Source organism: Zalophus californianus, chromosome 1, assembly GCF_009762305.2.
Source record: "Zalophus californianus isolate mZalCal1 chromosome 1, mZalCal1.pri.v2, whole genome shotgun sequence".
Lineage (NCBI taxonomy): Eukaryota > Metazoa > Chordata > Mammalia > Carnivora > Otariidae > Zalophus > Zalophus californianus.
In genome coordinates, this window is record NC_045595.1 from 25,061,522 (window position 1) to 25,075,892 (window position 14,371).

The 14,371-nt window shown below is 43.1% G+C and overlaps 1 protein-coding gene across 5 annotated transcripts in view; it reads right to left on the reverse strand.

The window, feature by feature from the left end:
- Positions 1–14,371, reverse strand: part of ARHGEF3 (Rho guanine nucleotide exchange factor 3) — a 308,196-nt gene that overhangs the window by 188,492 nt on the left and 105,333 nt on the right. For all 5 annotated transcript variants that reach the window (XR_003518294.2, XM_027585490.2, XM_027585491.2 and 2 more), the window contains one exon: positions 12,750–12,816. Coding sequence is in view for 4 of the 5 variants with exons in the window: in XM_027585490.2 (XP_027441291.1) it covers positions 12,750–12,816 (67 nt within the window). In the remaining variant the exon portion in view is untranslated. The remainder of the gene's footprint in view (positions 1–12,749; positions 12,817–14,371) is intronic.

Sequence of the window (14,371 nt, forward strand, 5' to 3'; positions counted from 1 at the left end):
GAAGGGGAGATGGGGGGATGAAATGGGTGAAGGAGATTAAGAGTACACTTATCATGATGAATGGAAGTGCTGAATCACTAGATTGTAGGCCTGAAGCCAATATAACACTGTATGATAGCTACACTGAAATTAAAATTTTTAAAAAATTAGGGAAAGGTGATTGACAATAATTAATTAATTAATTAAAACTATCTATCAAGGACTCTACAGTGGAGTTGCTCCTCACTCAGAGACTGGGCTCCCATAAACATCTAACCTGTCTTGAGTCAGCATAACAACCTACTGCTTTGTACCTCTTCACGTGCCCCCCAGTGCCAAGTAGCTGGCATTCCTTAGGATGTTTTCCTGCCCCAAAGTGTATAACCTCAAACAAACCAAGCCTTTAGACTTACCAATTTATAAATATAAAGGACAGAGGAATAAGTTAAACGACATCATAAGGAAGCAATCAGATAAACTTAAATGTGAGATATATTCCATAAGCAACTGGGCTGGTCTTTTCAAAAAGTCAATGTCATTTTAAACAGGGGGGATCGTGATGAGGGAGGTATTTGAGAATAAAAAAAGACTAAAAAGCATAGTAACAAAATAAAATCATAAAATCCTCAATTACATTTAAAAAAAATCCAAACATATGTGATGCATAACTTTTGAATAATTTTGGGGGGAAACCAACTATAAAAGACAATTGCAGAAATATGAATATGGAATGAGTCTTAGGAAATGGGGAATTATTAGTAACTTTCTTAGGTTTGGTAATGATGTTACAGTAATGTAGGAAAACCTTATTCTTAGGACACATATATTGAAGTATTTAGAAGTGAAGGGTAATGGTATCTGCAATTGAAATGGCTTAGTAAAACAAATCCAAACTGCACAAACAGCTATAGATAGATACATACATAGACATATATAAATAGATACATAGAGCAAAATGTTAGTGATTGTTGATTCCAGCCAGTGGGTGTTCATTGCCATCATATTTCACCTTTCCATATGTTTGACACTTTTCATAATAAAAAGTTGAAAAAGTAACACAGAGAATAAAAATAATAATCAAGGAAACTCCTTAGGAAGGCACCAGGTAAAGTCTGACAACCCCTCTCTCCAAAAACCATACTTATCAGTTCCTACCCTACCACTAGAACAAATTTACTCACTAACCACTTATTTATACTTCACCTTAAAATATTTCTGTTTTTGAAGATGAATAAGTCTTACAAACCTACTCATCTTCAGTAATTGAAATGGATATTTTCTAAAAGTGTTGCTTATTCCATCTTGATTACATAAGGCCTGATAACTGTTGCTTGATTTTAGGAAGCATGCTACACAGAAAGCCCACATCAAGACCTAGAATTACCATCTCCTCATTGGGATTGACAAACAGCACAGCAAGTTTACCATCCCATCTAATGCTGAGTTGTAAGTTCTCTCCCTACCTCCCTTTTCAATGAACAGGTTTAGCTGAAGCTGTGTTAATTAAATGCATTTACCTGATACCACTCCATTGCACCTTCTACAAATCAGAGCTATGATTTTAAACAAATCCTCTTCTGTCCCTAAAAAAGTAATCAGCCTCATTCCTCCTTTTTTTCTAAATGGGATGTTAGGTCAAATCAGCCCTGAGGATACAAAAACACATTGTGTATTAGCAGCATTCTGCACAGAACATTTCCTCCTCCCTGAATGTGCATTAACCAGGTCAGGGCACTGGTGGTCCACGTTGCTGCTACAGCATCTAATCCAGCTGGTTTTATTACCAGCACCTTGTGGAAGTCAGCAGTAATAATCATGCACAAAAAGTCTGATCCAGGAGTTGTATTCATTGAGATTTCCAGAGTTGAATGGCAGAAGGAGAGAGCCTGGGTAGAGGAAGACAAATGTCAGGTGCCCAAAAACCAAGTAAGAGAAGAATTTTCATCATCAGGTTTATATAGGGCAGCACATCTAAAAACAGGCCTTATGTAATCAAGATGGAATAAGCAACACTTTTAGAAAATATTCATTTCAATTACTGAAGATGAGTAGGTTTGTAAGACTTATTCATCTTCAAAAACAGAAATATTTTAAGGTGAAGTATAAATAAGTGGTTAGTGAGTAGAACATGCATATGGGCAACATAGATAGGAAAGGGTGCAGGGAACAAAAGAACTTAATATTCAGAAAGCAGCTGGTTACTAAGTGCTTGTGATCCATGGCGAGGAGGTGAGGTGAGACTGGCGAGGTACTAAATATACAGAGGCACTAAATACATCTGAGCACTTAACATACATAAGACCTTGATTTGGCTACCACATTGGAGATATCCATTCTGGCTCCATGTGTTCTCTGCCCCCAAAACACAAATAAAATAGAAATTAGCCAGCTGTTCATCTGGCTTATTGGCAAACTGCAGCTGCTGAGTCTTGTGATAAAGAAGTCTGCCTCATTGGCCCAGGGCACCTTCAGCCTGTGGGCCTCTTGTTTGAACTTCAACTCTGCATCATCATCATCATCAACTACATCATCCATGGGGAAGGCCAAGGCAGTACAGAGAGAGAAAGGACATATTGGCATTGTGGACCCCATGATTCAGTAGGGACCATTCCATCCCGCCTGCATCTTCTCTGCAGTGTGTTAGCTTTTACCCCTTGCTTTTCATTGTGTGTTTGGTTTAACGGACAATGTGGTCTGAGCACTTGAAAGGGCGGTGGGGGGTATATGGAGTCACAATGAGCTAAACCAAGTTCAATCCATTAAATAGACCTTTGACTGTGAAGAGGAAGAAGTTGACAGGAGAGAAGAAAAGTCAGTGACAAAACCTCTACCAACCCCCCATGCCAAAGGCTTTAATTCCTATCCCCAGTTTCTCACATGGGCAGGAAATAGAAAATAAAATCTCACAGAGAGGGGAAAAGGAAAACTGAGGGGGAAGGTTCAGCTTCAGAAAAGGGATTTTCCAAATAGGTGTAACCCCTTAGTTCTCAACATTACCATCTCCTCCCACATCTGCAAATAGTATCAGGGCCTTTTGAAGGTGACAAGATCATTGCCCTGTTACTGTTTGTGTAATAAAAGCTAAATTTGATTAAAATGAAAAATGAAGAAATAAAAATAAATAAAATGAAAAATAAAAGGCTCCATGAAAAGCCATAAATTTGGCAAACTACAAAGCAACACAGGACTGATATTTGGGCTATTTTCTATTTAAAACCCAAGACTAAGCTCTAATAGTTTCCAATATTATAGAGACAGCCTTGAACCATTTCAGAATGCAATTTTCCAGGATCTGCTATTATTTCAATTAATCCAGAAGACAATTATGTTTTATGTCTTATAGGCAGTCTATTCTTGCTCCCAGGTTAGATTGTCATGGTTGAAACAAAACAAAACAACACAACACAAGTGGCTGCTTCTAACCAAACACGAAAGAAGAAGAGTTAGTTTTGTCCACCTGAGAGCCAGACCCTGGGAATCAGGATGACTATCCCTTACTAGGGGAGGAGGAGACTTTTATAGACAAGAATTGTTAGTACCTGCCTAGTGCTTCTCCCCTTCTTCTGGAAACTGCCTCCTCCTTCCCCATATCCCTATAGTTAACATAGGAGTCAACACAGTGGTACAGCAGAACCCTACTCCATGGCCACTGCTGATTGGTCCAGGAGTATCCACCTGACCTAAGATGGACCAATCAAAATCCCTCCCTAGTAATTTTGGTTCGGAGAGAGAAGGGGCTGCTATGTGCATATGGTTGCATTTCCACAGCACGGAGAAATGCAAGTCAGTCCACAGAGAAAATGAAGCAAATAACAGAGAGGAATCCAAAACCCTCCCAGGCGGCCAGTTCCAGTGGCTTCTAAGGCCCCACTTCATTCCACAAGATACTCCTCCAGACCTCTGTAATTTTTTTTAAAGATTTTATTTATTTGTTTGTCAGAGAGAGTACACAAGCAGGGGGAGTGGCAGACAGAGGGAGAAGCAGGCTCCCCGCTGAGCAAGGAGCCAAATACGGGACTCAATCCCAGGACCCTGGGATCATGACCTGAGCCGAAGGCAAATGCTTAACCCACTGAGCTACCCAGGCATCCCTAGACCTCTGTAATTTAAAAAAAAATCTCCTTGTTTAAGCCAATTTGAATTGTTTCTGTCACCTTCAACTAAGATTTCTTAACCCAGAAAATTAAGTCAAAATTATCTTTTACCCTGCATAATTCTGGAACACAAAAGGGAATAATTGAATAGCTACATAAAATAAAGGCATCTATAAATTCTGCCTCCAAAGTTCAGAATTTGTAGTACTGTCATTAAAGCCACTACGTCACCACAGACCTCACATGTGACCAAAAAAAGAAACTGCTTTTGCATCTAAAACTGAGCTTCAGGGGCGCCTGGGTGGCTCAGTCATTAAGTGTCTGCCTTCGGCTCAGGTCATGATCCCGGGGTCCTGGGATCGAGCCCCACATCAGGAAGCCTGCTTCTCCCTCTCCCACTCTCGCGCTGTGTTCCTGCTCTTGCTATCTCTCTGTCAAATAAATAAATAAAATCTTTAAAATAAATAAATAAATAAATAAATAAATAAATAAATAAATAAATAAATAAATAAAATAAAACTGAGTTTCAGTGTGTCTGACGTATTGTTGGTGTCCGCAGACTGAAGAGGACAGGGGCTTATCCTCACAGGTGTCAGCAGCTGTTCGAGGGCTAGCTTCTCTACTGCCTGGAGGGAAATGAGGCAAGAGGGCCAAGCGGAAACCAGAGACAGTCAGTTTTTCCTTTTGAGGGGGCACCTCACACGGAAAAGGCATCTCTTAAACACACATATTTAGGAAACAGTCACTTCAGGTGTAAGAGAACTCTAGTTACAAGGAGCTAGTATTTTCTGCACACTTAACCACATGGAGACATTATTCAGATCCCTTTACATCCATTATAACTAAGTCTTAAGTTTTGAGAAATGGCATTACTGTCCCCATTCTGCCGATAAGGACCTGATACTCTGAAGTGTGTCTTGTCTTAAGTTTCCAGTTGGCGTTGCGCTGTCAGAGCATGTACCTGTTCACCACATATGCTTTTGTTGCGACTGCCAAGGGCTGTCCACCAAACTCAGAGTTTGGGCTGTCCAGAGGCACTGTCGAGAGGACAGTGAAACTCCCCACCCTGTGAGTGTGTCAAGGCAGCCTCTAGCCTGACTCTCAGGTGTGGGGGGTTGGGGGGTGAGGTGGACGGTGAGACAGGATGGGGGCAAATATCTTGCAGCCTGGCTTGGTAGGTGCCTGCCTCTTCCATGCACCCAGATTCGATCAGCCCCCAGACGTTTTGCCAGAACACATGTTAGTGATGAGCCCTGATGTTCTCTAAGCCCCCAAGAAGCTTTTAAAATAAGCTTCCTCTTGCTTGTGGAAGATTTTGCTTGTGGAAGGAGTTTGTGTTTACATATTACAAGTTTTGAGGGTTTTGCTCATTATAAAAGCAATATATGCCCACTCTCAAAAATTCAGACATTGCCAAAAACGTAACTACCATAGCAATGGTTCTCTGGTGCCACCCCCAGGTTGTCAGTCAACAGGGGTATTCCTTCAGACGTTTTTCTGTGTATATAATAGTATGTTCTCTTCTTATAAGGGGGAATTTCATTTTTGTTAGTTTTGTTTGCTTTTCCTTACTTACTGGTTTACTCCTAAACATAGAGTTTGATATGCTTCTGCATCGTGTGCACTTTCAACTGTGCTGGGAGCACAGGCTGCCTGAGTTCAAAAGCTGGGCCCACCACTTCACTGCAGTGCAACCTTGGAGATGGGTAATTAAAATTCTGGGCCTCAGTTTGCCCATCCAGAAACTGGGCATAATAATAGTATCTATCTAATAGGGCTTTTGGAGGTGTGATGACATGCAAAGCACTAAGAATAGTAGCTAACATAAGAGCTAAATAAATGAAATACATTATTATAGTATTGTTTTTATCTATTTTGTTATTTAAAAATAGTTTTATTTTAGGGACACTTGGGTGGCTCAGTCATTAAGCATCTGCCTTCGGCTTAGGTCATGATCCCAGGGTCCTGGGATTGAGCCCCACATCAGGCTCCCTGCTCCACAGGAAGCCTGCTTCTCCCTCTCCCACTCCCTCTGCTTGTGTGCCCTCTCTTGCTGTCTCTCTGTCAAATAAATAAATAAAAAATATTTTTAAAAATAAAAAGTTTTTTTATTTACTTATTTTTAAAGATTTATATTTATTTGAGAGAGAGAATGAGAGAGCAGGGGGAGGGGGAGCAGAGGGAGAGAGAATCCCAAGCAGACTTGACATTGAGTGCAGAGCCCGATGTGGGGCTTGATCTCACGACCCTGAGATCACGACATGAGCTGAAACCAAGAGTCGGATGCTTAACCAACTGTGCCACCCAGGAGCCCCTAAAATTATTTTTAAAGTATGAGTTAGAATGAATAACTTGACTTTGTTTACTGGTCATATGTACTTTCTCTTCTGTGCTGTTTATTCATATCCTTCAACTATTTTCCTATTGGGTTTTCAAATTTGTGTTATTGCTTTGCAAGTGTCCTTTGTATATTAGGGAGGTTAGTAATTTCATACTAAAGAAAATTTCCCAAAAGGTGCTGGCAAGGAACATGGACTTTGGAATGAGGTGAGCTTGGGTTAGAATCCCAGCTCCACTACTTACCTGTCACGTAACCCTGAACAAGCTGCTCCACTTTTAAACCTCTGTTCAGTGGGCAGAATTCTAGCATGGCCCCCAAAACCCCCAGTCCCTAATGTACACGTTGTATAATCCCCTCCTCTGAGTGCCGGCAGAATCTGAGAATGTGATGAAGTATCACCCCCATGACCAGATTACTAATCATTGGCTTTTAGATCATCAAAAGGAAGATGATCTGGGTGGTGATCTAATCTGGTGAGCCCTTAAAAGGAACTGGGCTCTTCCTCAAGTCAGAGAGATATGAAGCATAAGCAATAATTTGATGTGAGACAGATTCTCTGTTACTGGCTTTAAAGATGGGGATGCCACAGGGCAAGAACCCGAGAGAAGCCTCTAGGAGTTAAGAGCCACCCCCAGCTGACAATCTCCAAAGAAATGGGGACTTCAGTCCTAAAGCCACAAGAAACTGAATTCCTCCCAATAACCTAAATAAGCTTGAAAGAGGCCTCTGTGCCTCAGAGGAGACTCCACTCTGGCTGACACCTTGATTCCTGTCTTGTGAGACACTGAGCAGAGAACCCAGCACACCATGCCCAGACTTCTGACCTACAGAACTGTGACCTAACGAGTGGCTGGTGTTCCAAGCTGCTAAATTTGTGGTAATTTGCTATGCGGTGATCAAAAACTAACATACTCTACTTCCTCATCTATGAAATGAGGATGAGGCTCAAACAACATCAATCTCTTGGGATTGTTCTGGGAAGTAATGTATGCATAAAGCACTCAACACAGCGCCTGGTATAACCTAAGTGAATGCTAGGGGCTAGTTACCTGGGATTAATGGAGCTGTTATAACTGTATCTACCACTACAAATACAAAACAGGGTAACAAATTATTTTCTTCATAAATAAAGTAGGGAAGATCAAACCTTTAAAAAAAAAATGAAGTCCAAAGGAGTAGAAGGGAACTAAAAGGGATCCTGGGTGATGAAGGTTACCATAGCATACTCACTTGTTCCTAGCATTTTAAAAAAGATCTTCATGTCTAACTTCCTTTGAAGAAAAGTATGTGTCATCAGCCTTGTTTTAAAGAGGCAATACATGTGGCACCTGGGTGGCTCAGTCGGTTAAGCGTCTGCCTTCGGCTCAGGTCATGATCTCTGGGTCCTGGGATCAAGCCCTGCGTGGGCTCCCTGCTCAGTGGGGAGTCTGCTTCTCGGTCTCCCTCTGCCCCTCCCCCTTGCTTGTGCTCACTCTTTCTCTCTCTCTCTCTCAAATAAATAAATAAATATTTAAAAAAATAAATAAAGAGGCAACAGCCCTAATGGCCTGGGGACCGACAGTCCCGCATTCAAACGCTGGCTCTGTCACTTACTACAGCTGTGATTTTAGGCAAAAGCTAGCACACGTGGGGCTCTGTTTCCTCATCCTTGACATGGGAATAAGTACATCTACCATGCAGGACTGCCATGGCCTTGCCGGGAGCTGATGTGTAGTAAGTGGAGGTAAATGTACCAAGTGAGGCTGCAAGAGAGAGAGCGTTGTGCCCCCTTTGTTGCAGGGTGGACACAGTGAGGTCACAATAAACACTGGCCTGGCCGTGTATGTATTGAGTCTTAGAGACCGTCACTCCACTGAGTTGTGAATTTTAGAACATTCCAGTCTGACCTTCAAGAAACATTCACTGACCCTGAGGTGTGTGTACTTCCTGCCAAACACAGGATTTGGGATGTGTCAAGGCAGCGTGCAGCAAGCACAGGACTCACTGTCTGAAAACCAGGTTCTAGATCTGATCTCTTGGGAGAGACCCAGGAGAGATTTGGTAACAGTACCAAACTCTTCCTTGGTAGCACTCTTCCCTACCTCAAGTAGCTCTCATGGAGCTGCACTGACAAAACCCCGTCCACCTAGCTCCCTCAGAGGGAACACGTGACCAAGGCTTGTCCATCTTCTTAATGACAGTAATTGGCCAAGGCGTAGCCATGTGACCCAAGCCAGGGCAGTCAGAGTCCTTCACTGGGATTTCATATGTGGACTGTGGAATCAAAAGCTTCTCTCTTTCCTCTGGAAACAAGGAGCTGTTTGTGGTCATCCTCTCCCTCCAAAACAGTTCACATGTAGTATGCAGGATAAGACCAATACCCCAAGAGTAACAAAGCTGAGAGGCAGTATCCCTGGATACTGTTGTATCTGAAGCCTACCCACCTCAGTGTCTCTCAGTCAAATGAGCCAATCAATCTCCCTTTCCACTCGAGCTAGTTTTAATTGAGTTTCTATTACTTGCAATCAAGAGTCCTGACTAATACATTAGGCCTTGTTTTCCACATCTGAAAATTAAAAGGTTGGGGCTACAATGTTCAAAGTTTCTTCCAAAGCCTCAGAGTCTAGAAATTTCTTCCCAAATGGCCTAGGCAAGAGTAAAGAGCAGGTACTGGAGAAAGAGACAAGACAAGCACAGCCATGAAATTTGGTTGGTATTTAATGGAAACGTCAGTTCTAACACCTTAATGATGCTTTGTATGGAGCAGTAGGTCTTGCTAAGTATTTCCTAGTTAATTAATAGGCAATGGTAGGAGGTGTGCTCCTGAGATTTCCACACTTCTAGAGCGAGTTTCCTCCCTGAGTGTCTCTCTCTCTCTCTCTCTCTCTCTCTCTCTCTCTCTCTCTCAGCTAACCGGAGGAGCTGTGGCAAATATTTGCACAAGGAAGAGTGGAAATTCTGAGCTCAGCACTGCCCCAACCAGATGGGGACCAGATGTGCAATGAGCACCTGATGGAAGCACTTAGTAACAGTACTGCAGGGTCCACCTTCTTATTCCTGTCATTCTATTCTGGTTTTACTCATGATGTTCCCACCATAACTGCTCCAACCAAAACCTCCTCTTGGCTTCTATCCATAAGCATATGTGCAGCACCTATGGGTCTGGTGAGAGACAGGCATGACCCCACCTCTTGTTCAGGAAGGTGGGGCAGTCAGGAGGGTTGGTAACACCAAGGGCCCCTGTCTGCTTAGATAAGAGTGGGAATCAAGAGACCTAACCTGCACTTAATAACTCCTATAAAGGGCTAAATCACTTGGTAGGTAGAAAGAGTGTCATCCAAGGGTCACCAGCTTTTCCTGAACCTCTCTACAGCCAAAAACTGCAGCCCCCCAAAAAAGGAAAACCACAAAGCCTACTCCTAATGCCTTGAGGAGTAATGCAGATCTTCAGTGAATGTTTCCAGGGAAGACAAGGAGGGGTTTACAATACAACTCACTCAGAAAGACTTTCCTAAAATTATTTTTAAACATCTCTCTCTTTTTCTAGACCCTTATTAAGATGCCAACCACTCCCTCTCCTCCCTTTGTGCCCCAACTCCCTCCTGAGCCCTCACATGTGTCCCTCTTGGCTTCTCATCTAGAGTGATGTGGTTCCTTGTCCTCCTGCCTTTTACCATCCATCTTCCCACACCACTTCTCTCCATCCCCCCAAAATCCACCAATGCCCAGAATATAAGGAAACTCACACAGGATCTTTATTCTTTACAAGCCAAAGAGGAATGGAATTACAAATGCTTTAATGGTTTCCTCTGCCACATATATAAATATGGGAAATTTACTAGTGCACAGATTCTAAAACCTTCCTTTCTCAATAAGGAAGAAAATAAAGCCTTCACAAAAAGCATGCCCTGCCCTAGGACAGCATGCACAGCTCAGTCTAACAGGCCTGGGAGTCACATTTCATTACAGAAAATATATTAGCTAGATAATGCCTCAAATGTCTTCATCCTGGCATTCTGGGCCTTCTTGCTCTTCAGTTCCGATTACCATAATGATGGTTACAAAGCATGGCTTGGCTGGGAGTAAGGGTGTTTCCACTTGGTAGGGTTCCCTCCTGCTCCCTCTATGTCAGGGAGGATTATGTTCCAACAGGGGGAGAGATCAATTTGGCCAATCTGGCAATTGATCAAGCCTCAGACCATCTCCCTCTGGCATATCTTAATGTCAGTTTGTCTAACTTTACCAATAAGCCCAAGAGGCCAGGAGAAATCAAACCAAGGACAAGGGACCAAAATAAACACCACATCTGACCTAACCACCTAACAGACTCTACTCACTCCAACAATTTTAACTATTCCCTTATTCCCTAATATCAAATGTTACCATGCAGGGATGAAGCTATCAAAGGGTCACTTAAACCAAGTGTATATCTAACAGGTTCCTTTGAACAGCAATTTCTATAAAACAGAGTTGTGCTCAAAAATTCACAAAACATTTTTCAAGGGAAAACAGTTGGAGAGGTCTTATCACCATAGGTATGGTAATCAATCATCCCAGGTTGCCTGGGACTTCCAGTGCTAAAACCAGGACAATGGCCTGGCAAACTTAGGTGGTTGGTGACCCTAGATGTACCACAAGAGTTGGCCAGTGACCACTGCTGAAGCAGAAGGAAGGATAGGGTATCCTGAGGGGAGGCCAGAGACGGAGAGAAAATAAATGTCTTCCAAAAAAGGCCCACTTGCTCACAGAAGGTCTAATTTCTCTACAGTTCAAAATTGACAATAAATGCCAACTCTTCCAAAGTGTGTACAGACTATCTTGTCCACAAGGATTAATGAACAATGACTTTGGGAAATGTCACCAACAACATCAACTCAAATGTAGTCTCCAAGCACAGCAACACATCAAAGGATCTGAGAAGTCTTGAAGCAGTGAACATATTTAATTAGGTGCTCTCAGTGTGCCCCAAGTTTATTTGAGTACACAAGGTTTTTTCCACGTAATGGTTATGATCATCCAACTGAATCCAACTGATCAACCAACACACTCGAAGGAATGGGGATCTTATCCACAAAACCGTAAACAGCGTAGGAGACACATGACTTACATTCAGTAAGACATGCACGTCTATTTAAGAGGTCAACACACTTTTCTTTGCACTCAGTGAAAAGCATATTGTAAACTTAGTGAAAACAGAACCATGATCTATATTTATTTTTAATAACACACTTGGAGAAAATGACTAAGTTCTATGTAGGAGACTAAAGGGGAACTCAACTAGAAAAAACAGTGCTGCAAAGACCAAAGACGTCAGCTTGAAACACAGTCTGAAGTGGACTTTGTGTCTGATGGATGTGAAAGATTTCTTTATTCATTCAACAAATTAATTAAGTATGTAGGTGCTAGGCGCAGGGATCTGCAGTGAACAAGACAGAATGACAAGGTCTCTACACACCTGATGCTTGGAGCTTCTAATCTTACATTTCCGTAGACACTAACTATCTTATCCCAACAATGGGAAGGAAGTGCAGGGGTTCATAGGAGGTGCCTCAGCTCAGAAGGCTTTCCCATGGGAGGTGATGTCAAGGCTTAGACCCAAGGGATGAAGTGGGTGAGCCAGTTGCTGCGTGTGTAGGAGCACAGTGCTAGACAGAGGGGGCTGTGTTCTAGGCAGAAGGAACAACTCAGCAAAGGCCGGGTGGTGAAACAGAGCTCTGAGCATTCTTTACACACACAACCATGTTTTTCCTAAGGTCAGAGCTAGAATTCATTTTAGCACACGGCAGGGCTTCCATATACTTTATTATTATTATTATTATTACTATTAACATTATTATGTTAAGGAAGAGAACTGTGCATCAAGAGATTAGATCTGACTATACAATGCTAAGGGTCAACGGCCTTATGACTGGGAGATTTTTATGTTTATATCTGTTTAGAGCTTACAGACTTCTCCTTCTGGAAAACAAAGCTCCCCATGAAGTCGTAAATCTATATATTAAGAGATGGTATATTTCTGATTTCTTTTGTCTTCATTGTGCACTGGGTCCCCCCAGGTTCCCAAGAAAACAGGCACAATGCCTCCCCCTCCTCAACCCTGACTTGGCTTCTTTACCAGATGTTTCCAGGAGCCCAAGACCTACCGGGCAAACGAACATCAGCGGGCGCTTATAATTGAGCCACTTAACGTTTTTTAATTAAGCCACAAGTGCTGACACAAACATGATTTCTCCAAGAGCTAAAACACAGCTTCTTTGGCAAAGACCGATTAGTAGAGCCAACCCCAAGAGCACCGTCTCTGGGGCAGCCAGAATAGGGTGTAGAACAGTGGGCACCATGCCCGGGAAAACACTTACCCCTCTGAAATTCCAGGCTTTAGGGGAGGAGAACATGGGGAAGTTGTTTTGCCGCTGCCTCCTGGGCCTAGAAGAGGAGAAAAGACAAGACAATGTGTTCGTCACTCATGGGCTCGATACTCAGAGGAAATCACTGACTTCTGATGTAGTTTTATCAGAAAGAGATGGCTGGAGAAACGGCCCAGGCCAATGAGGCAGCTGGCCTTTTCTACAGCCCTGCAATCCTTCGCAGCCAAAGGCACTCCAAACTCCTTCCCAGTCCCCCAGGACAAGAGCTCCAGAGCCCCTCAGAAACCGTCAAGCTCCCACCCTTAAAAAATCAAATCGAATCTAAAATTCAACCTGGTTGCAATCAAAGAGCCAGACCGAGCTCCCGATCTTGATCTTTATTTCTCACACACAAGCAATTCCCAAACGGACATCATCAGCTGGTGTTTACAGCTTCAGCCGAGCCCGGAACTCTCCCTGGAGCAAGCTGCACCTGAGCTCCAGACTTTCAGACGGACGGTCCACAGGATATGTAGCCGCTACCTCGCCAGCCAGAACCAGTTTCCTCACCGATTAACATCACCCCCATGAATCAGCATCCTTACACATGACAGAAGCAGGCTCTGGTGGGGTCAGCACCAGACGTGGGTAAACAGTACAGGGAAGGAAAGCAGGAGCAGTGTGGCTGGGCAACTCCAGACAGCTACCAACACACCACCAGGGACACCGTCTACGATGTTTCTACGGAGTAATAAATTACTCCTCCCAAAAATGTTGTGTATGTCAATATGGCAATTCAAATCTCATGTTTGCTTAAAATACCACCTCACTGAAAAGCATCCCTAAGAAAGGTTCATCTTGGACTTTCCCTGAGGTTTTAGTCACTGATGTGCAAAAAGGTACAGGATGTACCTTGGGTTCACTGATGTACCAAAAAGGTACTAAGTTGTCAGTTTTTCACGTGATACCCACACCTTTACTTCGACTTCCCTGCCATAATCAGCAGTAATGCCTGTCAGAAGTGACCACTGCACAGGCTTGAGTCAGGCTCGAGTAAAAGTCTTAATTGGCTCTCCCGTATGAAAGAGATGTAAGCGAACTGCAAGGTGATTATCCTAACAGCAGCACCTAACAGGTATTGAGTCCTTAAAACAGCACACGCTAAGACTTCGTAGAGTTAATCTCATTGACTCCCACACTGCGAGCTAGAGTTCGTCATTGTACCCATTTAAGAGATAAGAAAACAGAGACCTAAGGATATTAAGTGCCAACTGTCAGCACCCAGGTGAAATCAGGATTCTGATCCCAGTTGTCTGATCTCAGATCCCACGGTGTTTTACCAGCTGTGCAACCCTGACCATGAGGCTTCATCTCTTGGGCTTTCATTCTGCCTCTGTGCAAAACAGCAGAAGAGATACCCGGTACATAGAGTCAAGAAGGGATGATGGTTCTAGATCCAGTTCTATCACTGCTAAGTTCTCAAAGATGTCAGTGCAGAGCCCCTTCCCCTCCTCCCAATTTCTGGCTCTAAGAACAGCCTTCGAGCAGGGGCACAGGACCGACACAGAAAAGCTGGGACAACTCACCAAAAGCTGTGTCTTTATATCCAGCCCCACTTTTGCCTCACCCTCCTC